This window comes from Choloepus didactylus, chromosome 5, assembly GCF_015220235.1.
Source record: "Choloepus didactylus isolate mChoDid1 chromosome 5, mChoDid1.pri, whole genome shotgun sequence".
In the NCBI taxonomy this organism is placed as follows: Eukaryota; Metazoa; Chordata; class Mammalia; order Pilosa; family Megalonychidae; genus Choloepus; species Choloepus didactylus.
In genome coordinates, this window is record NC_051311.1 from 76,799,202 (window position 1) to 76,827,127 (window position 27,926).

General features: G+C 37.7%; 1 protein-coding gene across 8 annotated transcripts in view; it reads right to left on the reverse strand.

Annotated features, from left to right (window-relative positions):
* The window catches only part of ST7 (suppression of tumorigenicity 7), a 366,579-nt gene that overhangs the window by 245,506 nt on the left and 93,147 nt on the right, over window positions 1–27,926 (reverse strand). The window contains exon 1 of one of the 8 annotated variants that reach the window (XM_037836313.1): window positions 6,873–7,536. The exons of the other annotated variants lie outside the window; for them this stretch is intronic. Within the exon in view, the coding sequence (XP_037692241.1) occupies window positions 6,873–6,894 (22 nt within the window). The 5' untranslated portion in view covers window positions 6,895–7,536. Of the gene's footprint in view, window positions 1–6,872; window positions 7,537–27,926 lie in introns of those variants that run through there. 8 annotated transcript variants of the gene reach the window in all.

Consider the following 27,926-nt stretch of genomic DNA (forward strand, 5'->3'; position numbering starts at 1 on the left):
AAGCCCAGGCTTGCAAGATCCATGCCAGACTCTACCAGTGCCTCCCCCTAACCCTAGAAGTTCTAGAAGTAGCCAGGAATGGACAAAGTAATAAAAGATATTCCAATGGAGTCACTGTGACTTCCTAATCCATACGCATTCCAAGCAGGCTTGCCACTATCCAAACCATGCCAACAAGCCTGAACCTTAACAGTCTGGAAAGGTCACAAAGAAATAGAAAACCACTTTTTCTAGTTCCTGAAATTACATTAGTATTGGTAAATAAACAATTCTCAGTTTTCATACCATAAATAAAGTGGTGATTCTAGTGACTTGTCATTTTTACTTATTAACCTTAAAAAATGGTAAGTGAACTTAGATCACATGTATTCAGGTTATCAGTATATGGCAAGAGAATTGTCTGTTTACCCACTAACAAATTTGGGTTGAGTAATAAAAAATCCATATGCTATTCTGTAATAAAAGTCCATATGCTATTGTTTGTGTTACCTGCTCCTGCTTTGAAGAGTGACAGGTAAGAGTTGTTCACTGATATGTTTCTGATGTGTGCCAGATATGTGTGATAAACTCCTTAGCCTAGAAAATTTAAGCAAACTCATTAACCCCTGATAAGCCCATACATTGTATTTTCAATGATATTACTTTAAACCACAGCATATTCAAATTGTAAAGAATGTGAGTGCCTAGTATATACCAGGTACCTTACTAGGCTCTGAGGATATGTCTTCAATTGGTATAAATGCCATGCAAAATGTGGTGGCTCTGAATCACTAGCCCATGACATCACTGAGAACCACAATGTGTCACACAGTATCTAATGGGACATTTCTGGAACACTTAGAGTTCCACCTTTTTCTTAATTCAGAAATTGTTAGCAAGTTTATTTAAATATTCATTTATGTGACTATTACTCATAGTAATGTATCAACACTTGCATAGATGAAATGCAAGTGAAGAACATTCCAACCTTTAGTGGCCTAAGCCAATTCTGAAGGAGTGTTGTGACCAATTACTGACACCTGCCACAGAGGTGGCTAGTAGTGAAAAATATGCTGGACATTTGCCAACCTTAACCCATTTCATCCAGTTTCATGCAACCTCCTCTCTTCAGATCTTCCACTGAGTCCCTTCACAGAACCCCATGATGGAACTTCCACTCAGTCTTAGGAAGTGACATTTCCCTTTCTTCAACCAGTCTTTCCTACTGCTGGACTCTACTCTCTCCACATGACCCTTGATAAGCCCTACCCTGGTACAGACATCCTGACCCCAAAAGAATGAAGAATTGAGTTCACTGAATAAGTCACACTTCGGGCAGGAAGAACTTAGATGGTAGATGGTCAAGTCCTGCTAAAACGTGATAAAAGTCATGATGTGAATCCAGGCAATCAGATGCCAAAGACTCTGCACTTAGTCACTGAGTCTGGCTCTGGCATGTGGTTGCTGCCATTTCTGTAACATGTATTAAGTTGTATCTTTGTCTTTCAGTTCATAATTATCTGAATCCATTATTAATATAAAAAAAACTCTATAGAGAAAATATTACAATTTACTATGCTAGCATGGCAAATAGGACTAATTACAGGACTTTAATTCAAAAATTGTTCCTTTTCTAATTTAAAACACATGGATAAGTTTGTTAATAAATGCTTCATACTTATTAGGACAAAACAGAGGGACAACAATACTCTTTGAAAGAACAACGAAGAAATGACCATACAATTCATATTCTAGTTTTCCACATGGTCTCATGCTGAAAGTTTAATAGTATTTGAACATAATTTAATGCAATCACATTATTAATGTTTAAAAAACACATGTGGATCAGTGACTTTTCCGGCTCAGAATCCTTAACAACAATGAATCGTATTCACATCCTGTGTAACTCCAAGGGGTTTCTATGGGGAAAGTTTCCATATATGGCAATTTTCCCCACAGACTCCCCACAGTTTATACAGGATATGAATCTGGTCCACTGTCACAATGAAAACAACAGATCACTGAAAACTCATGTGCAATTTTTGCTGAATAAACTAGACTAACCAATGAGGGAAACCAATACTGAAATGAAAATAAGAAAAGAAATTCAAGTGAGAATTTAAAAATAACCACTAGGTTATTTATATTCCATTTCTGTACTAGTAGAATAAGTATATAAATATCCAGATGAAAAAAATTTTCCTATCTTATTTATTTGATACTAAAATTATAAATCATAACTTAAGATGTCACAAGGAAAGAAAAGATGAAAAAAGTGAGAAAAATCAAGAATAGTATATGATCTTTAGCTTCCCAGGCTCCAGTGTCACCATGTCCCAACATAAATCCCTGTGGTCCATAATTATGTTTCCATATATGTGAAATTAGCAGTCTGTGGTATTCCACTTATCTAAAGTCATATAATAGTATTTTTCTTTTAAATTCAATATTCTTAGTGCAGACTTGGAGGAAATTTTGTGTGCAAATTTATGTATTTGCTTTCAGTAAGATGAAAGCATCTAAAATCCAATACTACTAAATATTAAATACAATCAGATAAAAGTTGTAGGACAGGAAAATGGCTTGTGTTCTTAAATTACCTAGTTTCATATGAGAAATACTAATAAAAAGGAAAACAAAATACAGTATTAAAATGGCCAAACATACTGACAGTAAAAAGAACAGTATCTCACACAATTATTTAAGAACAAGGTGTTTATATTGAGAAATGGTCTAGTTGTGAATAGTCATCTTTTAATAATCACAGCCACTATTCACATCTCAATCCACATTCACAGAAGCTACACCAAAACAAGAGACCCAGGTATAATCTCACTTACGACTGACTGTCAAGAATGGCCCTAAAATACACATAAAAGGGAAGTGTGACTCATTTTCTATCAAAGAAATGCCTGTTTAATTATACAGTATCTTAGTGACCTAATATTGCTAGAGTATTTGACATAATTACCTTGTTCTTCATAACATGATACCACACTCTCTATTAGAACTGAGAAGCTGTCAGTTCGAACTGAATGCATTTATCAGTAACAAAAATAAAAACAAAAGACAACAGCTGAACTTTTGGAGTGCAACAAAGACAAATCACAGGGGGTATTGCATGGACTTCAAATCCTCTCCAGCATTCAGCTACCCTACCTAAGATGATGTGGGTATGCAGAGAATGGCAAGGAAGACATGTGGGCGAAACATACCAGCCCTAAAGCGAACTCCTGACACATGTGTCCACCATTTCCCCATCACCATTAGCTCAGGTGGGTGGGTGTTACACTGTCTCCTTACAGACCCTTTGGTGATGACACTTCCCCCTTTAGAGATGCCCTAGATGTTCTTTTCAATTTGAAACAACCATAACAAAATTTGGGGAGGTGGAATTATATGACACTATTTACCCAGGGGCATCCTGCTTTTCAAAAGGTAATGAAGTGTTGCTCTCTTCACAGGATTAATAAGGCAGGTGCTTTGGAAGGCACATTTATGTCTTACAGTGAGGCACAATTCCCACCACAGTACTTCTTAAATGATACTCTTGAGACTTGAAAAAAGTTAACCACTGGAAGGGGAAAAGGGGGAGGGCTGAGCCCAATAAATGCTAATTGAATAATGTTAATCATACTTGAAATATTTACTCTTCAGAAAATAGCTGGTTTTATCAGGAAGGGTGTAACCAAATGGCAGCAGTGCAAAACCAGTTTTCCTTATTCTTCAAAAAGAAAAGATGAAAAATTTTTTCTCCTTTTATAAAATGTTAAAAGACCTTTTTATGGAATTCAGTTAATTGATTTTAAAACATAAACTACCAAATGAAGTACCCAAAATATGCATTTTAATTACCACCCCCTCAACAAAACTTTATTGATAGTACTTTATTCTTAAACCTAAATTATTCTGATCACCGAATCTAAAATTGCATTTCCTTGAAGCATATAAAGAGCAGACATAATACTCTCATTTTTTGACATGGAAATTCAGTAAAGGAAAATCTCAGTAAAATGTAACAGGATAGTAACAAACATGGTTATAGAAACTACACTTCCTCCCTTGTAATAGGGTACACATACCATAGAGTACTTCAAAGTGGGCCCAAATATAGATTGGCTGTGGCCAAGCTACACAACTGTGGAGATTCAGATCCACTAAGTCAGAGAGATGGCACTGGCACTGGTGGAGACATTCACTAAAATGATATCTGAAATAGGCCAACACAGACATCAAAGAGCATTTATTAAATCTGTTACCATAACTGTGTAAGTCTTTAGCTTTGATGAGCTAGGGCTTATTAGCTTTGATGAGCTAGGGCCTACTAGTTTTTGTGGTTTTTAAGGATTTTTTTTTTTTATGTATAATTAAATCAAGCAATACTATTTCAGTGAGACAAAACATGTTATAATGTGGTATCAGGCTACTGCAAATTCCTGAACTCAAGGTCTAAAACACAAAATCAACTTAATCCAGTATTTGAAAATGAAGACATTACCATTTCCTCCACTTACAGTAAGGAGCAAGGAAGAGAAAAAGAAAATTAAAAAGAGCCATTTACAAAACAAATCTTTGATAAAAGAAGTCATAATAGTGGTTACTTATTGGTGAGAGGGGAAATAATACTGAATGGCAAGGGGCACAAGAGAACTTTCTGGGGTAATGGAGATGTTCTGTATCTTCATCTGGGTAGTGGTTACACAGGTGTGTTTAAACAAGGGCAAAATTTCACTGAGCTGCATACTTGGACCTATGCATTTTATTGTATGCAAACCATATCTCAAATTTAAAAATAAAAGCATCCAATACAAGTAATGCACTGAATCCTAAAATCAAAGTTAAGAACTTACAAAATCAGAATATGTTAGAAAAAAATTAACCTAACAGTATCATTCTCAGGGTATATATATAAAGAAGTATTTGCTTTAACAATTTAGTAAGAACAACCTGGATGATTCCTGAGATCCCTTCTGAACTAGTAAGAATTTCAAATGTGATTATTTTTCTGAATATGCTAGATAGAGACAGTTTCAAGCCTATAAAATAGCCTCCAGAAAGTGGAAATCAGAGGACTGGAAAGCTATGCTTAGAATACAAAGACAATATACTTGTCTTAACTCTGAGCACAGGGTTAGAACTTCTCTTAAACTGAAAAAGGCAGTCCACTCTCAATACTTAAGACCACCAACATATAAGTCTGTGGTCTTCTAGTGACAAGCAAGAACCAAAATTTAATACTCAGTAAAGTAAAAAATTGCTATAACCCTGCATGATTGTTTTGTCTTCTGAATAGTATTCTGTTTTGTTCAGTAATCTGGTAGCTATGGAGAGCAGAAGCAATCAGCGGTTTTCAAACATACCATATACATATGAGTGATATTACTAAAAGATCATGTTTGAAAATCAAGAAAGGCTGTGTCGGCTTGGTAAACCTGGCCAGACAACATTTAGAGTCCCTAATCCAATAACCCAGAGACTCCCATTCTGAGCCTTCAACTGACATTTTCAGCTAAACAAAGTAATAGGACTAATTTTCTTTAGTATATAAGTATTTCTGCATACATCTAGATGCCTACATAAAATTTCATGATTGCAATTAAACTGGAAGATCTTTGCAACATAATAAGTAATCCTTTCCTATTTCTTGGATTACAATGATCCCAAATGTACCCACCATTAAGTAAATTACAAAACAAAAATAATTTAATTGTTAGAAAATAATATCATATGCTGAATAAGATATTACATCTCACTATTATTCTATTTTGACCTTGATAGGCAGTGTGGTAGTTTCAGAGATGGTAAGCTTCCATAATGAAACAACAAAAATAATTAATGCATTAAAAAGGCCAATCAAGAAGCAAAAAAGCTGAAGATTACTAACTCCTTTAAATGCTACTATTCTGGAATAACCGTCAGCTATGCACAAATAGTCAACACCAATCACCTGAGATCGGAAAGAAAAGGTCAAATCACAACTTCATAAGAAATGTGTTCCCTAAATTCTTGCCCTAACCCCACCCTCCCAGAGACTGTCTTGTCAATTTTTAATGTTCTAAGGCCATCAGGTTGAGTCTATTTAGAAATTCTTAACTGTCACCTTTGCCTAAAGATCATGACAAAATATTTTGCAGAACCTCTGCAACTGCATTAGCAAGTTATATTATTTTACACCCAATATTAAATGATCCATAAATAACTTAGTTTGGTCACCATCTCTTAAATAGCAATTTTTGCTGTCTACAACTGCTGTCCAGCCTATCTCATTGTGCAGGGCCTGCTCTGCACCAAAGCAATTTCATTGTATAAGTTTCAAGACACATATGATGTTGTTGGACTATGACACTTTTCAGCATATCAAAATTCAAACATTGTAAAAATAAATTCATGTTCAAAGATAAAGTTTATTTCTTATTTTTTTAATCTACATATAATGTCCACTCATGTTTAAAAAAAAAAAATGAGGACATGGGTATAATGATATCTTTTTTCCCCCTTAAGATAAAATTTTAAACCTTTTGTTTCCTTTTTAATAAACACTATCATCTCATATCCTCCCAGTATCTATTTTAGGGTTTAACTACCTTTCAGGGAACCACAACAATAGATCAGTGACAGATCTAATCCCATCAATTAACATGTTCTGGAAAGACTGCCTAGATTCCTGTCCTCCTCTCCTCCTCCCTGATTTTGACCACACTGATATCCCAGGCCTTAAGGATGAATAACCCAGTAAGGGGGAGTGCCTTCCCTGAGACCAATTCTTTTATAATAACAGCCAAAATACAATGCTGTTAATTACCTAGGGCAAAGTGAATATGAACGCCAAGCCAAATGAAACCATGACAGCAAGCAGATTTCTAAATAGCAAGAAGTGGGATCCATTTACTTACATGAGGATTCAGTGCCAAACATGGCTGGCTCCAGACGCTTTTAAAAATCAGAAAAAAAAAAAAAGAAAAAGAAAAAAGAAAGGAGGGAAGAAAATGTGAGAAGAGTAGGTGTGAGAGGGAAGAGATGAGCCGGCTACACAGCAGGGGTCATGAAGCCAGACAATGCAGTCCAAGCTGGGATCCAGCTGCCAGATTCTCCTCTTACGAGCTCCAGTTTTCTCCCGTGTGACTGAAAAGCAAGGTCTCCTACAGAACCAAAAACTGAAGAGGTGCTTTTGAAAATCCAATAGGCAAAAGAAGGCCAACGTGGCTCTTCTGGGATGCAGCGAGGCAGCACTAGGTAACAGCAGGAGCAGGACTGGGAGCAGGAGAAACAGCGGATACTGCAATCCCCAGCCCTGCTGTAGCAGTAAGACAATAGCAGGGCTTATGCATACACTGGATGACGTCAGGAACACTGCACAGACTGACTGCGCTGCTTGAGCCAGAGGCTCCAGGGGCTTCAGGGGAGCAGTGTGATTCAAAGGGAGATTCTTTTGTCAAAAAACACACAAGACCAAGAGCCACATATATACACACCCTCCTGACTACATCGTCATCTTCTAAAAACAAGCAGTGAAAGAGACCTTAAAGAAATTTAAATATTGGCTTTACAGTAACTAAATACAAAGATATCGTACCCATCAGGATTCTTGGATTTATGCAGCAAATAGAACTTTTACAAGGGAGTTAAGAATATCAGAAATGATAAAAGTAATCTACCTTTAAAAATAATTACAGAAGAGTTCATTGATATATTTTCTAGGCTTACAGTAGACTGACATATCAAGGGTTGTACACTCAAGCACAAATACAAAAATATACATACTTTCACACTCACATTCTGAATGCATAAATACACAAATATGATAAAATAATAGTAAAATGCTTAGAACACTGCTTTGGCACATGATAAGCACTCAAATATTAGTAATAATAATAATTATGTTTTACAACTATTATTCAAATGTGAAAATCACTAGTCCAGGAATATATTAACATACATACATTTCTCCTATCCTACTCCTTTTCCCTTATTTGTCTTCATTTTGCCTTAAGAGGATTCCTGTCATTTTCCAGAGTAACTCAGTCATTTAAAAGTTGTGTGTATGAGTGGGCATTTGTGACCAATGAATACATTTCTTTTGAATCTACCATCACAGAGAAATAATTGAAGATACTAATACTTTGTTTCTTTACTCACTTGACAATAAAAGTCTTCCTGCATTACCTTATTCTTAAAAATCAGGTAAAAATAAAACACTAAAAGAAGTGTGGAGAATTTCATTAAAAGGCCTAAACCAAAACAGGCAAATTAAGAACTTTCGTTTTCTTTTGTTTTAATAATTAAAATACTGAAACGCACAAAACGTAATATATATGCGCACATGCATTATATATTGTGCATACATATGTATTATATGTATATGTGTATATATACATAGATATGTATATATTCACTGATAATCCCACTTTTAAAATCATATAAAATAGGAAGTTGTATATTCATAACATACTTATGTATTACATGTGTATATGTGCATATGTGTATATCTTCACTGATAATCCCACCACTTTCAAAATTATATAAAATTGAAAGTTCAAATGTCTTCTCTATCCATTCATTCGAGGCATATACCCTTTCCAATATTTTCTCATATTTATAAAGACATGTCTATATAGAGATAGTTTAAAAACTTTAAATTAAATTTCTAAAAAACGTCATTAGTAGCTTTTTGGCCAGTATATGTAAATCTATCTCATTCTTTTAACGACTGTAATATTCTACTGTATCGATGTACCATAATTCATTCACGGTAACATGATCTTTAGCTTATTGAAAATGTTGAACTATGGTGAACAAAATGTGATGATGCTACATAAAATAAAGAACCTTCTGTTATAGGAAAGAATAACAATAGCTAATATTTACTGAGTGTTTACTATGTGCCAGGCACTATTTATATGTATATTTACATATATTTATATGTATATCTCATTGAATTTTAACAGCCATACAAGATAGATACCATTATCATCCCCACTTAACAGGTGATTAAATAATTTGCCAAGGTCAAGCAAGTAGTCAATGATAAGCCAGATTCAAACCCAGGAGGTACGGTTCCAAAAGATATGCTCTGAACCATCCTACCATAATTCCTCTTGAAAAATGAATAATTACCCAAAATACTTCAAGGATATAACTAAATTGAAAGGAAAATAGAAATCAATCGAAAACGTAGAAGAAAAAAATTCTTAAAAAGAGAGAGAAAAGTCACTAGAGAAAACTAAAAATGACAGAAAAGATTATACTGACAATTGTAGAAATTAAGAAAGAAAAATCCATCCCTCGAAAAATAATCAGTCAGGTCAACAACCAGGGGAGAAAACCAGTAATGGTGCTGAGAGAAAACTGTATGAAGTAGAAAGCAGCATACACTTCAAATGATTTGAACATTATGACAGAATATTATCTTACATAAGAATATTATCTTATATAAATTGTATACTAGATGTTATATATGACTAGTCACACAAATGGTAGATGGATATGGCCATAGGGAAGACAAACAGAAAAGTGAGAAAATTTTTCCCTGGATAAGAGAGATTTTTCAAACAGAAGTCCTTGTTCTATATGCAATAACTGCTTTGCTGTTAGTAAACTCATTTTATGTAGCTCCTTTTTTCAGCTCATATGTGCGGGTGTATACATGTATATGTAAATGCCTTTTTCAGAGAGCTTATATATATTTCTTGGCAAAGACTTCTAAGAATAACTTAAAGGCTCCAATATTTTTCAAGAAGTCTACTTTTTAGACAACTGTAAAAGTATCAGTGTGTTAAGCATCTTAACTGTCAGCAAAACTGGACACACATTACACCTGAGTCCTATTAAGATTTGTGTAATCCCTGGAGGACTGATACATTTCTGAACACTTTAGAAGGCTTGTATTCATATAGCTGAAGACTCATCTTTAACAAAAATGATTCCAAAAGTTTAGTTCACTCCAATTCTCTCCTCCAGTGAGCTGGCATGAGCTCAGGTAATGAAGACAAATTTTAATGTGTTGCCTAATGAAAATATAATGAAAGAAGGATAAATCTGATCATCAGCCCCTCACCCCCCCACAAAAAAAATCACATAATAAATTAAAAAACCAAAGTGCCCGTTGGATAATTCATTTTGTCTAATTATCCTTGTCTGCAACCTCATCCTTACATTAGTGAAGAGAATACTGTTGATTTTAGGATAAAGTTACCAAGGAAAGAAAATATTAATATTCAAAATAATTTAGTAGTTTAAATAATTATTGTTAAATTAGAATGTTGCTGATGAAGAAGGATAATGGTAAAAATCTTAAAGCACATCAATAGTCCACTTTTATTTTTTTTTTATTTATTATTTTTTTAATCATCATTTTATTGAGATATATTCACATACCACGCAGTCATACAAAACAAATTGTACTTTCGATTGTTCACAGTACCATTACATAGTTGTACATTCATCACCTAAATCAATCCCTGACACCTTCATTAGCACACACACAAAAATAACAAGAATAATAATTAGAGTGAAAAAGAGCAATTGAAGTAAAAAAGAACACTGGGTACCTTTGTCTGTTTGTTTCCTTCCCCTACCTTTCTACACATCCATCCATAAACTAGACAAAGTGGAGTTTGGTCCTTATGGCTTTCCCAATCCCATTGTCACCCCTCATAAGCTACATTTTTATACAACTGTCTTCGAGATTCATGGGTTCTGGGTTGTAGTTTGATAGTTTCAGGTATCCACCACCAGCTACCCCAATTCTTTAGAACCTAAAAAGGGTTGTCTAAAGTGTGCGTAAGAGTGCCCACCAGAGTGATCTCTCGGCTCCTTTTGGAATCTCTCTGCCACTAAAGCTTATTTCATTTCCTTTCACATGCCCCTTTTGGTCAAGAAGATGTTCTCTGTCCCACGATGCCGGGTCTACATTCCTCCCCGGGAGTCATATTCCACGTTGCCAGGGAGATTCACTCCCCTGGGTGTCTGATCCCACGTAGGGGGGAGGGCAGTGATTTCACCTTTCAAGTTGGCTTAGCCAGAGAGAGAGGGCCACATCTGAGCAACAAAGACGCATTCAGGAGGAGACTCTTAGGCACAAATATAGGGAGGCCTAGCCTCTCCTTTGCAGCAACCGTCTTCCCAAGGGTAAAACTTATGGTAGAGGGCTCAACCCATCAAACCACCAGTCCCCTATGTCTGTGGTCATGTTAGCAACCATGGAGGTGGGGTAGGCCAATATCCCTGCATTCTCCACAGGCTCCTCAAGGGGGCACTACATCTTTTTTTTTTTTTCCTTGTTTTTCTTTCTTTCTTTTTTTTTTTTAACTTTCCCTTCTTTTTTAAATCAACTGTATGAAAAAAAAAAGTTAAAAAGAAAACAAACATACAATAAAAGAACATTTCAAAGAGACCATAACAAGGGAGTAAGAAAAAGACAACTAACCTAAGATAACTGCTTAACTTCCAACATGTTCCTACTTTACCCCAAGAAAGTTACATAATATAGCAACATTTCTGTGAACTTGTTCCTACTATATCCATCAGAAATTAACAGACCATAGTCATTTCTGGGCATCCCCAGAACGTTAAATAGCTTATCTGTTCTTCTTGGATTATTGTTCCCCCTTCCTTAATTGCTCTCTACTGCTAGTTCCCCTACATTCTACATTATAAACCATTTGTTTTACATTTTTCAAAGTTCACATTAGTGGTAGCATATAATATTTCTCTTTTTGTGCCTGGCTTATTTCGCTCAGCATTACGTCTTCAAGGTTCATCCATGCTGTCATATGTTTCACCAGATCGTGCCTTCTTACTGCCGCGTAGTATTCCATCGTGTGTATATACCACATTTTATTTATCCACTCATCTGTTGAAGGACATTTGGGTTGTTTCCATCTCTTGGCAATTGTGAATAATGCTGCTATGAACATTGGCGTGCAGATATCTGTTCGTGTCACTGCTTTCCGATCTTCCGGGTATATACCGAGAAGTACAATCGCTGGATCGAATGGTAGCTCTATATCTAGTTTTCTAAGGAACTGCCAGACTGACTTCCAGAGTGGCTGAACCATTATACAGTCCCACCAATAATGAATAAGAGTTCCAATTTCTCCACATCCCCTCCAGCATTTGTAGTTTCCTGTTTGTTTAATGGCAGCCATTCTAACCGGTGTTAGATGGTATCTCATTGTGGTCTTAATTTGCATCTCTCTAATAGCTAGTGAAGCTGAACATTTTTTCATGTGTTTCTTGGCCATTTGTATTTCCTCTTCAGAGAACTGTCTTTTCATATCTTTTGCCCATTTTATAATTGGGCTGTCTGTACTATTGTCATTAAGTTGTAGGATTTCTTTGTATATGCAAGATATCAGTCTTTTGTCAGATACATGGTTTCCAAAAATTTTTTCCCATTGAGTTGGCTGCCTCTTTACCTTTTTGAGAAATTCCTTTCAGGTGCAGAAACTTCTAAGCTTGAGGAGTTCCCATTTATCTATTTTCTCTTTTGTTGCTTGTGCTTTGGGTGTAAAGTCTAGGAAGTGGCCGCCTAATACAAGGTCTTGAAGATGTTTTCCTACATTATCTTCTAGGAGTTTTATGGTACTTTCTTTTATATTGAGATCTTTGGTCCATTTTGAGTTAATTTTTGTGTAGGGGGTGAGGTAGGGGTCCTCTTTCATTCTTTTAGATATGGATATCCAACTCTCCCAGCCCCATTTGTTGAAAAGACCATTATGGCTCAGTTCGGTGACTTTGGGGGCCTTATCAAAGATCAGTCGGCCATAGATCTGAGGGTCTATCTCTGAATTCTCAATTCGATTCCATTGATCTATATGTCTATCTTTGTGCCACTACCATGCTGTTTCGGCAACTGTGGCTTTATAATAAGCTTCAAAGTCAGGGAGTGTAAGTCCTCCCACTTCGTTTTTCTTTTTTAGAGTGTCTTTAGCAATTCGAGGCATCTTCCCTTTCCAAATAAATTTGATAACTAGCTTTTCCAAGTCTGCAAAGTAGGTTGTTGGAATTTTGATTGGGATTGCATTGAATCTGTAGATGAGTTTGGGTAGAATTGACATCTTAATGACATTTAGCCTTCCTATCCATGAACATGGAATATTTTTCCATCTTTTAAGGTCCCCTTCTATTTCTTTTAGTAGAGTTATGTAGTTTTCTTTGTATAGGTCTTTTACATCTTTGGTTAAGTTTACTCCTAGGTACTTGATTTTTTTAGTTGCTATTGAAAATGGTATCTTTTTCTTGAGTGTCTCTTCAGTTTGTTCATTTCTAGCATATAGAAACATTACTGACTTATGTGCATTAATCTTGTATCCCGCTACTTTGCTAAATTTGTTTATTAGCTCTAGTAGCTGTATCGTCGATTTCTCAGGGTTTTCTAGATATAAGATCATATCATCTGCAAACAATGACAGTTTTACTTCTTCTTTTCCAATTTGGATGCCTTTTATTTCTTTGTCTTGCCGGATTGCCCTGGCTAGCACTTCCAGCACAATGTTGAATAACAGGGGTGACAGCGGGCATCCTTGTCTTGTTCCTGATCTTAGAGGGAAGGCTTTCAGTCTCTCACCATTGAGTACTATGCTGGCTGTGGGTTTTTCATATATGCTCTTTATCATGTTGAGGAAGTTTCCTTCAATTCCTACCTTTTGAAGTGTTTTTATCAAAAACGGATGTTGGATTTTGTCAAATGCTTTTTCAGCATCTATTGAGATGATCAATTGATTTTTCCCTTTTGACTTGTTAATGTGTTGTAATACATTGATTGTTTTTCTTATGTTGAACCATCCTTGCATGCCTGGAATGAACCCCACTTGGTCATGGTGTATGATTTTTTTAATGTGTCTTTGGATTCGATTTGCAAGTATTTTGTTGAGGATTTTTGCATCTATATTCATTAGGGAGATTGGCCGGTAGTTTTTCTTTTTTGTAGCATCTTTGCCTGGTTTTGGTATTAGATTGATGTTAGCTTCATAAAATGAGTTAGGTAGTGTTCCATTTTTTTCAATGTTTTGAAAGAGTTTGAGTAAGATTGGTGTCAGTTCTTTCTGGAAAGTTTGGTAGAATTCCCCTGTGAAGCCATCTGGCCCTGGGCATTTATTTGTGGGAAGATTTTTGATGACTGATTGGATCTCTTTGCTTGTGATGGGTTGGTTGAGGTCTTCTATTTCTTCTCTGGTCAGTCTACGTTGTTCATATGTTTCCAGGAAATTGTCCATTTCTTCTACATTGTCCAGTTTGTTGCCATACAGTTGTTCATAATATCCTCTTATAATTTTTTTAATTTCTTCAGGATCTGCAGTTATGTCACCTTTTTCATTCATTATTTTGTTTATATGGGTCTTCTCTCTTTTTGATTTTGTCAGTCTAGCTAGGGGCTTGTCAATCTTGTTGATCTTCTCAAAGACCAACTTTTGGTGATATTTATCCTCTCTATTGTTTTTTTGTTCTCTATGTCATTTATTTCTGCTTTAATCCTTGTGATTTCTTTTCTTCTACTTGGTTTAGGATTGGTTTGCTGTTCATTTTCTAGCTTCTTCAGTTGATCCATTAGTTCTTTGATTTTCTCTCTTTCTTCCTTTTTAATATATGCGTTAAGTGCTATAAATTTCCCCCTTAGCACTGCTTTTGCTGCATCCCATAGGTTTTGGTATGTTGTGTTCTCATTTTCATTCATCTCTATATATTTAGCAATTTCTATTGCTATTTCTTGTTTAACCCACTGATTGTTTAGGAGTGTGTTGTTTAAACTCCAGGTATTTGTGAATTTTCTAAGTCTCTGATGGTTATTGACTTCTAATTGTACTCCATTGTGGTCAGAGAATGTGCTTTGAATAATTTCGATCTTTTTAAATTTATTGAGGCTTGTTTTATGTCCCAGCATATGATCTATTCTGGAGAAAGTTCCGTGAGCACTAGAAAAGTATGTGTATCCTGGTGATTTGGGATGTAATGTCCTGTATATGTCTGTTAAATCTAATTCATTTATCAGATTGTTTAGGTTTTCAATTTCCTTATTGGTCTTCTGTCTGGTTGATCTATCTATAGGAGAGAGTGATGTGTTGAAGTCTCCCACAATTATTGTGGAAACATCAATTGCTTCCTTTAGTTTTGCCAGTGTTTCTCTCATGTATTTTGTGGCACCTTGATTGGGTGCATAGACATTTACGATTGTTATTTCTTCTTGCTGAATTGCCCCTTTTATTAGTATGTTGTGGCCTTCTTTGTCTCTCAAAACATCCCTGCATTTGAAGTCTATTTTATCTGAGATTAATATTGCTACACCTGCTTTCTTTTGGCTGTAGCTTGCATGAAATATTTTTTTCCATCCTTTCACTTTCAGTTTCTTTGTGTCCCTGTGTTTAAGATGAGTCTCTTGTATGCAACATATTGATGGTTCATTTTTTTTGATCCATTCTGCGAATCTATATCTTTTAATTGGGGAGTTTAATCCATTTACATTCAACGTTAAAACCGTGAAGGCATTTCTTGAATCGGCCATCTTATCCTTTGGTTTATGTTTGCCATATTTTTCCCTCTCTCTATTAATATCCTTTATTGTACCCATACCGAATCTCTTTAGTACTGAACCTTTCTCCAAGTCTCTCTGTCCTGTCTTTGTTTCTCTGTCTGTAGGGCTCCCTTTAGTATCTCCAGTAGGGCAGGTCTCTTGTTAGCAAATTCTCTCAGCATTTGTTTGTCTGTGAAAAATTTAAGCTCTCCCTCAAATTTGAAGGAGAGCTTTGCTGGATAAAGTATTCTTGGCTGGAAATTTTTCTCACCCAGAATTTTAAATATATCGTGCCACTGCCTTCTCACCTCCATGGTGGCTGCTGAGTAGTCACTACTTAGTCTTATGCTGTTTCCTTTGTATGTGGTGAATTGCTTTTCTTTTGCTGCTTTCAGAACTTGCTCCTTCTCTTCTGTGTTTGACAGTGTGATCAGTATATGTCTCGGAGTGGGTTTATTTGGATTTATTCTATTTGGAGTTCGCTGAGCATTTATGATTTGTATATTTATGTTGTTTTGAAGATTTGGGAAGTTTTCCCCAACAATTTCTTTGAATACTCTTCCTAGACCTTTACCCTTTTCTTCCCCTTCTGGGACACCAATGAGTCTTATATTTGGACGTTTCATATTATCTATCATATCCCTGAGGTCCATTTCGATTTTTTCAATTTTTTTCCCCATTCTTTCTTTTATGCTTTCATTTTCCATTCTGTCATCTTCCAGGTCACTGATTCGTTGTTCAACTTCCTCTAGTCTTGTACTATGAGTGTCCAGAATCTTTTTAATTTGGTCAACAGTTTCTTTAATTTCCATAAGATCATCCATTTTTTTATTTAGTCTTGCAATGTCTTCTTTATGCTCTTCTAGAGTCTTCTTGATTTCCTTCATATCCCGTACTATGGTCTCATTGTTCATCTTTAGTTCTTTTAGTAGCTGCTCTAGGTGCTGTGTCTCTTCTGGTCTTTTGATTTGGGTGCTTGGGCTTGGGTTATCCATATCGTCTGGTTTTTTCATATGCTTTATAATTTTCTGTTGTTTTTGGCCTCGTGGCATTTGCTGAACTTGATAGGGTTCTTTTAGGGTTTGTAGACCTATTGAAGTCCTTATCTCTAATTTATCAGATCTACAGCTTCGTGGAGTACACTTTCTCTAACTAACCAGCAGGTGGCGTCCACGAGCCACCTGTTCTCCACAAGCCAGTTCTCCCCTGCTTAGCCTTTTTGGTGAGTGGGGGAGTGAGTCTTGTGGGGCCCAATTGGTGTACCAAGCTTGCGTGTGTAGTTGGTGTTGCCTGCCCTGTATGTGGGGCGTGTTTCTGGGCAGTCGGGGAGGGGGGGGTGGCCCTAACAATCAAATCTCCCTGATGATCCTAGAGTTTTAAAGCTGCTGCAATAGTCTAATCCTTCAGTTCAGTCCTGCCACAGTTTGTCTCTGCCACTGACCCACAAGTCTTTGGTATTGGCGTATGGCTCCTGAGACTTGCAAGTGGGCCCCTCTTCCAGGCCGTGCACCCCGGGTCCTCTGTTGAGGGATGACTGTGCTATGTCACAGGTGAGGGCCGTCCCCCCAGGGCAGTTCTGGGCTGCTGGGCTGTGTAGGGAGGCTCCCAGTCTGCTCAAATGATGGCTGAGTGGGTCTTTGTTAATTCACACTGCTCCACCTTCCCAGCTCTGGGACAATCAGCTGAGGTTGCAGGGAAGGCTAATGTCCACGCCCAGTTTTGTGGTGTGTGCCTGTTATTTGAAGCACTTCCGTCACACTGGGTTGTCTGGGGCAGCTCTGGGCTATGGGGCTGGTGATGGGCAGGAGTGTTTCCTGTCCACCAGGATGGTGGCTGTGAGCGGACACCCCCCTTTTCTTGGGAAGTTGTGGTGTTTAGTGAATTTTCTCAGCCACTGGATTATTGCCTTTTGTCTCAGAGCTCTCTTAGTTCTGCTCTTGACTTGACGTGCCCAAATTGCAATTCTTTGAAGCTTTCTGTATTGGGCTTCTTAGAGTAATTGTTTTAGAAAAAGAAAAAAGGATTAAAAAAAAAAAAAAAAAAAAAAAGGGCCCTCCTCAGAGATCTAATGGGTTATTGAAATGCTAATAGACAAAGCAACCAGGGCCATTAAGGAAAGGTCCACAGGGCAGAGAGATCAGCTTTTCTTCGGGATTTGCATATGCGCCTCAAGGCCTGAGCTCCGCCCTTCCCCTTTCTGTGTTCACCAGAACTCCAAAAATCCTCTGCTTTTATTTTGGAGTTTTTCGTGTTATTTTTTTTTTTCTATGCCTGTCTCCTCTCTGCTGGGCTGGCAGCTCTCAGATTCTCTGGTGTCTGGTCTCAGTCTATCTATGGTTGGAGTTTGGATCAGTAGAATGAGTTTCCAAGAAGGGCTACCACTGCAGTTCTCCCTTCTCCTCCCAGAGCTGGCAGCCCCTCCTCCCACGGGACTGAGCCTGGCAGGGAGGGGCGCAGGTCCCCTGGCCGCAAAAACTTACAGATTTCGCTGATCTCAGCAGTTCGACATTTTCATGAGTGTTGTATGAAGTATGCCCAAAGACAGATTGCTCTGTGGTGTCCAGTCCACGCAGTTCCTGGCTTTTTACCTACTTTCCTGGAGGAGTAACTAAAACTTACAGCTCACCAGTCTGCCATCTTGCCCCGCCTCAATAGTCCACTTTTAGAAGAAACCCCCATTCATGCATTCACTTAACAACTACTTCCTGGGAGCCTACTGTTCTGCATCTCTGCATCTAGGGATACAGCCATGAACAAATACCTAAATACCTTTCCCTATGGAGCTTTAGTCTAGTGGTTGAGACAGACAAACAAATATGTAATATGTCAAGTGGCAGTATATGTTTACCAAGAAAGATAAAGAAGAATTAAAGGATAGGGGGTGATTGAATGGGGGGTTATTTTAGAGGTAAAATTGTTATGTAAGGCCACCCTGAAAAGGTGAATTTCAACAGAGACCTAAAAAACGTGAGGTGAAACTACATGGAAAACAAAAGAAACGGCATTGCAAACAGAGGGAATAAATGAAAAGGTCTTGAATAGGGGCATTTAGAGCCCCTAAAAGTAAAAAAAAAAAAAAAAAGAAAGAAAGAAAGAAAAAGAAAAACAATCACAAGACATCTGTTCTTGAGCCTTCAAATATCAATTTTCTATTGGAAGGATTTCCTTCAGTGCTGTGATGATGTCATGAGTACAAAATGGTGGTGCTGAATTGTACTGCCAGCAAAATAAATTCTCTCTTCTAATTCAAAAGAACTCATTCTCCTATGAATGGAAAACGTGAGTTATCATCAAAGTTTAATAGGTTAAATACACCTATATTTTTAAAAGTGTAAATGTTTATAAAAATCACTATAGAAGACAACCTTCACATTAATTCCCTATCACAGATAACTAATTTAATTAATGTACTTATTAATGTGGTAAGAACTTAAACCATATATTCTCTCCAGAGCTCACACAATAATTTTGAAATTGTCATATCTGTGAATTTCTTTGGAGCTATCTCCTTTGTTCACATCAAGGTTTTTATTTCCTCAGTATCCTCTTGATGTCTATTTTAGCACGTTAAAGTAGCATGTCTTTTAAAATATCAACCATTTAAGTGCATAAAATATTACTTAAAAACAACAGAAAAAGCATTTTAATGGCAATATACAAACTATAGAAAAATGAAAGAATTAAGCAAATGATTCTGATCCTTTTTAAAAAATATATAAATTTATAATTAAAAGCATTCTCATAGTAAAGCTCCCTGGTATGATTTTAGAAATTTGATTTCTTTGCATGTGGCTTTACAGTGCTTCAACACAGTACCCCACAGATAGTGAGCCTTCTAAAAGGTAAGTACATTTTATTTCAGACCACTGGAACAAAAATTCTAGTGCACTGAACTTGTGAGAAAAAGAAAACACACACACAGATACAGCTATACCTGCTTTAAAGAAACCCTAAAATTGGAAAACATGGATTTACAGAATAAATATATTTGGACCAATTAGTTGCTGTGCCAGTTTGAATGTATTATGTCCCCCCTTGAGAAAGGACAAACACCCCAAGAGCAACTGAAAGTGACACTGTGAAGAGGAGCTGAGGCCTAGAGAGGAACATCCTGGGAGAAAGCCATTTTGAAACCAGAACTTGGAGCAGACGCCAGCCACGTGCCTTCCCAGCTAACAGAGGTTTTCCAGATGCCATTGGCCATCCTCCAGTGAAGGTACCTGATTGTTGATGTGTTACCCTGGACATTTTATGGCCTTAAGACTGTAACTGTGTAACCAAATAAACCCCCTTTATAAAACCCAGTCCATTTTTGGTGTTTTGCATTCCGGCAGCATTAGCAAACTAAAACAGTTGCTTAAGTGTTTATCTTTTTAAAAAGTTTTCACCACAGAAGTTCTTTCAATAGCAAACTCCTAAAAGCTGCATTTAAAATTTCTGGTTTCACAAAAATCTGATTTGTATACCATAATTAGCTGTCTTGCCAAAGGTCCATTATAGGTCTAAAGGGATCTTTTACAGAGAATATGTAAATAGAGATTAATCTGAAAGCACCCTGGAAATTTCTCATTACATTGGTAAGGAAGGTGAGTCTCTTCCCTGGGGGAATGCTCTTCCAAAAGCCTTTGTCCTTTAATTTAAAAGTAATGTCAGAGGCGGGGCAAGATGGCAGACTGGTGAGCTGTATGTTTTAGTTACTCCTCCAGGAAAGTAGGTAAAAAGCCAGGAACTGCGTGGACTGGACACCACAGAGCAATCTGTCTTTGGGCATACTTCATACAACACTCATGAAAACGTGGAACTGCTGAGATCAGCGAAATCTGTAAGTTTTTGCGGCCAGGGGACCCGCGCCCCTCCCTGCCAGGCTCAGTCCCGGGGGAGGAGGGGCTGTCAGCTCCAGGAAGGAGAAGGGAGAATTGCAGTGGCTGCTCTTACCGGAAACTCATTCTACTGATTCAAACTCCAACCATAGATAGACTGAGGCCAGACACCAGAGACTCTGAGAGCAGCCAGCCCAGCAGAGAGGAGACAGGCATAGAAAAAAAACAACACGAAAAACTCCAAAATAAAAGCAGAGGATTTTTGGAGTTCTGGTGAACACAGAAAGGGGAAGGGCGGAGATCAGGCCTTGAGGCGCATATGCAAATCCCGAAGCAAGGCTGATCTCTCTGCCCTGGGCACTTTTCCTTAATGGCCCTGGTTGCTTTGTCTATTAGCATTTCAATAACCCATTAGATCTCTGAGGAGGGCCGTTTTTTTTTTTTTTTTTTTTTTTTTTTTTTTAAATCCTTTTTGCTTTTTCTAAAACAATTACTCTAAGAAGCTCAATACAGAAAGCTTCAAAGAATTGCAATTTGGGCACGTCAAGTCAAGAGCAGAACTAAGAGAGCTCTGAGACAAAAGGCAATAATCCAGTGGCTGAGAAAATTCACTAAACAACACAACTTCCCAAGAAAACGGGGGTGTCCGCTCACAGCCACCATCCTGGTGGACAGGAAACACTCCTGCCCATCGCCAGCCCCATAGCCCAGAGCTGCCCCAGACAACCCAGTGTGACGGAAGTGCTTCAAATAACAGGCACACACCACAAAACTGGGCGTGGACATTAGCCTTCCCTGCAACCTCAGCTGAATGTCCCAGAGCTGGGAAGGGGGAGCAGTGTGAATTAACAGAGCCCCATTCAGCCATCATTTGAGCAGACTGGGAGCCTCCCAACACAGCCCAGCAGCCCAGAACTGCCCTGGGGGGACGGCACTCACCTGCGACATAGCACAGTCATCCCTCAACAGAGGACCCGGGGTGCACAGCCTGGAAGAGGGGCCCACTTGCAAGTCTCAGGAGCCATACGCCAATACCAAAGACTTGTGGGTCAGTGGCAGAGACAAACTGTGGCAGGACTGAACTGAAGGATTAGACTATTGCAGTAGCTTTAAAACTCTAGGATCATCAGGGAGATTTGATTGTTAGGGCCACCCCCCCTACCCGACTGCCCAGAAACACGCCCCACATACAGGGCAGGCAACACCAACTACACACGCAAGCTTGGGACACCAATTGGACCCCACAAGACTCACTCCCCCACTCACCAAAAAGGCTAAGCAGGGGAGATCTGGCTTGTGGAGAACAGGTGGCTCGTGGACGCCACCTGCTGGTTACTTAGAGAAAGTGTACTCCACGAAGCTGTAGATCTGATAAATTAGAGATAAGGACTTCAACTGGTTTACAAACCCTAAAAGAACCCTATCAAGGTCAGCAAATGCCACGAGGCCAAAAACAACAGAAAATTATAAAGCATATGAAAAAACCAGACGATATGGATAACCCAAGCCCAAGCACCCAAATCAAAAGACCAGAAGAGACACACCTAGAGCAGCTACTCAAAGAACTAAAGATGAACAATGAGACCCTAGTACGGGATATGAAGGAAATCAAGAAGACCCTAGAAGAGCATAAAGAAGACATTGCAAGACTAAATAAAAAAATGGATGATCTTATGGAAATTAAAGAAACTGTTGACCAAATTAAAAAGATTCTGGACACTCATAGTACAAGACTAGAGGAAGTTGAACAACGAATCAGTGACCTGGAAGATGACAGAATGGAAAATGAAAACATAAAAGAAAGAATGGGGAAAAAAATTGAAAAACTCGAAATGGACCTCAGGGATATGATAGATAATATGAAACGTCCGAATATAAGACTCATTGGTGTCCCAGAAGGGGAAGAAAAGGGTAAAGGTCTAGGAAGAGTATTCAAAGAAATTGTTGGGGAAAACTTCCCAAATCTTCTAAACAACATAAATACACAAATCATAAATGCTCAGCGAACTCCAAATAGAATAAATCCAAAAAAACCCACTCCGAGACATATACTGATCACACTGTCAAACATAGAAGAGAAGGAGCAAGTTCTGAAAGCAGCAAGAGAAAAGCAATTCACCACATACAAAGGAAACAGCATAAGACTAAGTAGTGACTACTCAGCAGCCACCATGGAGGCAAGAAGGCAGTGGCACGATATATTTAAAATTCTGAGTGAGAGGAATTTCCAGCCAAGAATACTTTATCCAGCAAAGCTCTCCTTCAAATTTGAGGGAGAGCTTAAATTTTTCACAGACAAAGAAATGCTGAGAGAATTTGCTAACAAGAGACCTGCCCTACTGGAGATACTAAAGGGAGCCCTACAGACAGACAAACAAAGACAGGACAGAGAGACTTGGAGAAAGGTTCAGTACTAAAGAGATTCGGTATGGGTACAATAAAGGATATTAATAGAGAGAGGGAAAAATATGGCAAACATAATCCAAAGGATAAGATGGCCGATTCAAGAAATGCCTTCACGGTTTTAACGTTGAATGTAAATGGATTAAACTCCCCAATTAAAAGATATAGATTCGCAGAATGGATCAAAAAAAATGAACCATCAATATGTTGCATACAAGAGACTCATCTTAGACACAGGGACACAAAGAAACTGAAAGTGAAAGGATGGAAAAAAATATTTCATGCAAGCTACAGCCAAAAGAAAGCAGGTGTAGCAATATTAATCTCAGATAAAATAGACTTCAAATGCAGGGATGTTTTGAGAGACAAAGAAGGCCACTACATACTAATAAAAGGGGCAATTCAGCAAGAAGAAATAACAATCGTAAATGTCTATGCACCCAATCAAGGTGCCACAAAATACATGAGAGAAACTTTGGCAAAACTAAAGGAAGCAATTGATGTTTCCACAATAATTGTGGGAGACTTCAACACATCACTCTCTCCTATAGATAGATCAACCAGACAGAAGACCAATAAGGAAATTGAAAACCTAAACAATCTGATAAATGAATTAGATTTAACAGACATCTACAGGACATTACATCCCAAATCACCAGGATACACATACTTTTCTAGTGCTCACGGAACTTTCTCCAGAATAGATCATATGCTGGGACATAAAACAAGCCTCAATAAATTTAAAAAGATTGAAATTATTCAAAGCACATTCTCTGACCACAATGGAATACAATTAGAAGTCAATAACCATCAGAGACTTAGAAAATTCACAAATACCTGGAGGTTAAACAACACACTCCTAAACAATCAGTGGGTTAAAGAAGAAATAGCAAGAGAAATTGCTAAATATATAGAAACGAATGAAAATGAGAACACAACATACCAAAACCTATGGGATGCAGCAAAAGCAGTGCTAAGGGGGAAATTTATAGCACTAAACGCATATATTAAAAAGGAAGAAAGAGCCAAAATCAAAGAACTAATGGATCAACTGAAGAAGCTAGAAAATGAACAGCAAACCAATCCTAAACCAAGTAGAAGAAAAGAAATAACAAGGATTAAAGCAGAAATAAATGACATAGAGAACAAAAAAACAATAGAAAGGATAAATATCACCAAAAGTTGGTTCTTTGAGAAGATCAACAAGATTGACAAGCCCCTAGCTAGACTGACAAAATCAAAAAGAGAGAAGACCCATATAAACAAAATAATGAATGAAAAAGGTGACATAACTGCAGATCCTGAAGAAATTAAAAAAATTATAAGAGGATATTATGAACAACTGTATGGCAACAAACTGGATAATGTAGAAGAAATGGACAATTTCCTGGAAACATATGAACAACCTAGACTGACCAGAGAAGAAATAGAAGACCTCAACCAACCCATCACAAGCAAAGAGATCCAATCAGTCATCAAAAATCTTCCCACAAATAAATGCCCAGGGCCAGATGGCTTCACAGGGGAATTCTACCAAACTTTCCAGAAAGAACTGACACCAATCTTACTCAAACTCTTTCAAAACATTGAAAAAAATGGAACACTACCTAATTCATTTTATGAAGCTAACATCAATCTAATACCAAAACCAGGCAAAGATGCTACAAAAAAGGAAAACTACCGGCCAATCTCCCTAATGAATATAGATGCAAAAATCCTCAACAAAATACTTGCAATTCGAATCCAAAGACACATTAAAAAAATCATACACCATGACCAAGTGGGGTTCATTCCAGGCATGCAAGGATGGTTCAACATAAGAAAAACAATCAATGTATTACAACACATTAAAAACTCGAAAGGGAAAAATCAATTGATCATCTCAATAGATGCTGAAAAAGCATTTGACAAAATCCAACATCCGTTTTTGATAAAAACACTTCAAAAGGTAGGAATTGAAGGAAACTTCCTCAACATGATAAAGAGCATATATGAAAAACCCACAGCCAGCATAGTACTCAATGGTGAGAGACTGAAAGCCTTCCCTCTAAGATCAGGAACAAGACAAGGATGCCCACTGTCACCACTGTTATTCAACATTGTGCTGGAAGTGCTAGCCAGGGCAATCCGGCAAGACAAAGAAATAAAAGGCATCCAAATTGGAAAAGAAGAAGTAAAACTGTCATTGTTTGCAGATGATATGATCTTATATCTAGAAAACCCTGAGAAATCAACGATACACCTACTAGAGCTAATAAACAAATTTAGCAAAGTAGCGGGATACAAGATTAATGCACATAAGTCAGTAATGTTTCTATATGCTAGAAATGAACAAACTGAAGAGACACTCAAGAAAAAGATACCATTTTCAATAGCAACTAAAAAAATCAAGTACCTAGGAATAAACTTAACCAAAGATGTAAAAGACCTATACAAAGAAAACTACATAACTCTACTAAAAGAAATAGAAGGGGACCTTAAAAGATGGAAAAATATTCCATGTTCATGGATAGGAAGGCTAAATGTCATTAAGATGTCAATTCTACCCAAACTCATCTACAGATTCAATGCAATCCCAATCAAAATTCCAACAACCTACTTTGCAGACTTGGAAAAGCTAGTTATCAAATTTATTTGGAAAGGGAAGATGCCTCGAATTGCTAAAGACACTCTAAAAAAGAAAAACGAAGTGGGAGGACTTACACTCCCTGACTTTGAAGCTTATTATAAAGCCACAGTTGCCAAAACAGCATGGTACTGGCACAAAGATAGACATATAGATCAATGGAATCGAATTGAGAATTCGGAGATAGACCCTCAGATCTATGGCCGACTGATCTTTGATAAGGCCCCCAAAGTCACCGAACTGAGCCATAATCATCTTTTCAACAAATGGGGCTGGGAGAGTTGGATATCCATATCCAAAAGAATGAAAGAGGACCCCTACCTCACCCCCCTACACAAAAATTAACTCAAAATGGACCAAAGATCTCAATATAAAAGAAAGTACCATTAAACTCCTAGAAGATAATGTAGGAAAACATCTTCAAGACCTTGTATTAGGAGGCCACTTCCTAGACTTTACACCCAAAGCACAAGCAACAAAAGAGAAAATAGATAAATGGGAACTCCTCAAGCTTAGAAGTTTCTGCACCTCAAAGGAATTTCTCAAAAAGGTAAAGAGGCAGCCAACTCAATGGGAAAAAATTTTTGGAAACCATGTATCTGACAAAAGACTGATATCTTGCATATACAAAGAAATCCTACAACTCAATGACAATAGTACAGACAGCCCAATTATAAAATGGGCAAAAGATATGAAAAGACAGTTCTCTGAAGAGGAAATACAAATGGCCAAGAAACACATGAAAAAATGTTCAGCTTCACTAGCTATTAGAGAGATGCAAATTAAGACCACAATGAGATACCATCTAACACCGGTTAGAATGGCTGCCATTAAACAAACAGGAAACTACAAATGCTAGAGGGGATGTGGAGAAATTGGAACTCTTATTCATTGTTGGTGGGACTGTATAATGGTTCAGCCACTCTGGAAGTCAGTCTGGCAGTTCCTTAGAAAACTAGAGATAGAGCTACCATTCGATCCAGCGATTGCACTTCTCGGGATATACCCGGAAGATCGGAAAGCAGTGACACGAACAGATATCTGCACGCCAATGTTCATAGCAGCATTATTCACAATTGCCAAGAGATGGAAACAACCCAAATGTCCATCAACAGATGAGTGGATAAATAAAATGTGGTATATACACACGATGGAATACTACGCGGCAGTAAGAAGGAACGATCTGGTGAAACATATGACAACATGGATGAACCTTGAAGACATAATGCTGAGCGAAATAAGCCAGGCACAAAAAGAGAAATATTATATGCTACCACTAATGTGAACTTTGAAAAATGTAAAACAAATGGTTTATAATGTAGAATGTAGGGGATCTAGCAGTAGAGAGCAATTAAGGAAGGGGGAACAATAATCCAAGAAGAACAGATAAGCTATTTAACGTTCTGGGGATGCCCAGAAATGACTATGGTCTGTTAATTTCTGATGGATGTAGTAGGAACAAGTTCACTGAAATGTTGCTATAGTATGTAACTTTCTTGGGGTAAAGTAGGAACATGTTGGAAGTTAAGCAGTTATCTTAGGTTAGTTGTCTTTTTCTTACTCCCTTGCTATGGTCTCTTTGAAATGTTCTTTTATTGTATGTTTGTTTTCTTTTTAACTTTTTTTCTCATACAGTTGATTTGAAAAAAGAAGGGAAAGTTAAAAAAAAAAAAAAAGAAAAAAGACAAACAAGGAAAAAAAAAACAAACAAAAAAAAAACGATGTAGTGCCCCCTTGAGGAGCCTGTGGAGAATGCAGGGGTATTCGCCTACCCCACCTCCATGGTTGCTAACATGACCACAGACATAGGGGACTGGTGGTTTGATGGGTTGAGCCCTCTACCATAAGTTTCACCCTTGGGAAGACGGTTGCTGCAAAGGAGAGTCTAGGCCTCCCTGTATTTGTGCCTAAGAGTCTCCTCCTGAATGCCTCTTTGTTGCTCAGATGTGGCCCTCTCTCTCTGGCTAAGCCAACTTGAAAGGTGAAATCACTGCCCTCCCCCCTACGTGGGATCAGACACCCAGGGAAGTGAATCTCCCTGGCAACGTGGAATATGACTCCCGGGGAGGAATCTAGACCCGGCATCGTGGGATGGAGAACATCTTCTTGACCAAAAGGGGGATGTGAAAGGAAATGAAATAAGCTTCAGTGGCAGAGAGATTCCAAAACGAGCCGAGAGATCACTCTGGTGGGCACTCTTACGCACACTTTAGACAACCTTTTTTAGGTTCTAAAGAATTGGGGTAGCTGGTGGTGGATACCTGAAACTATTAAACTACAACCCAGAACCCATGAATCTCGAAGACAGTTGTATAAAAATGTAGCTTATGAGGGGTGACAGTGGGATTGGGAATGCCATAAGGACCAAACTCCACTTTGTCTAGTTTATGGATCGATGTGTAGAAAAGTAGGGGAAGCAAACAAACAGACAAAAGGTACCTAGTGTTCTTTTTTACTTCAATTGCTCTTTTTCACTCTAATTATTATTCTTGTTATTTTTGTGTGTGTGCTAATGAAGGTGTCAGGGATTGATTTAGGTGATGAATGTACAACTATGTAATGGTACTGTAAACAATCGAAAGTACAATTT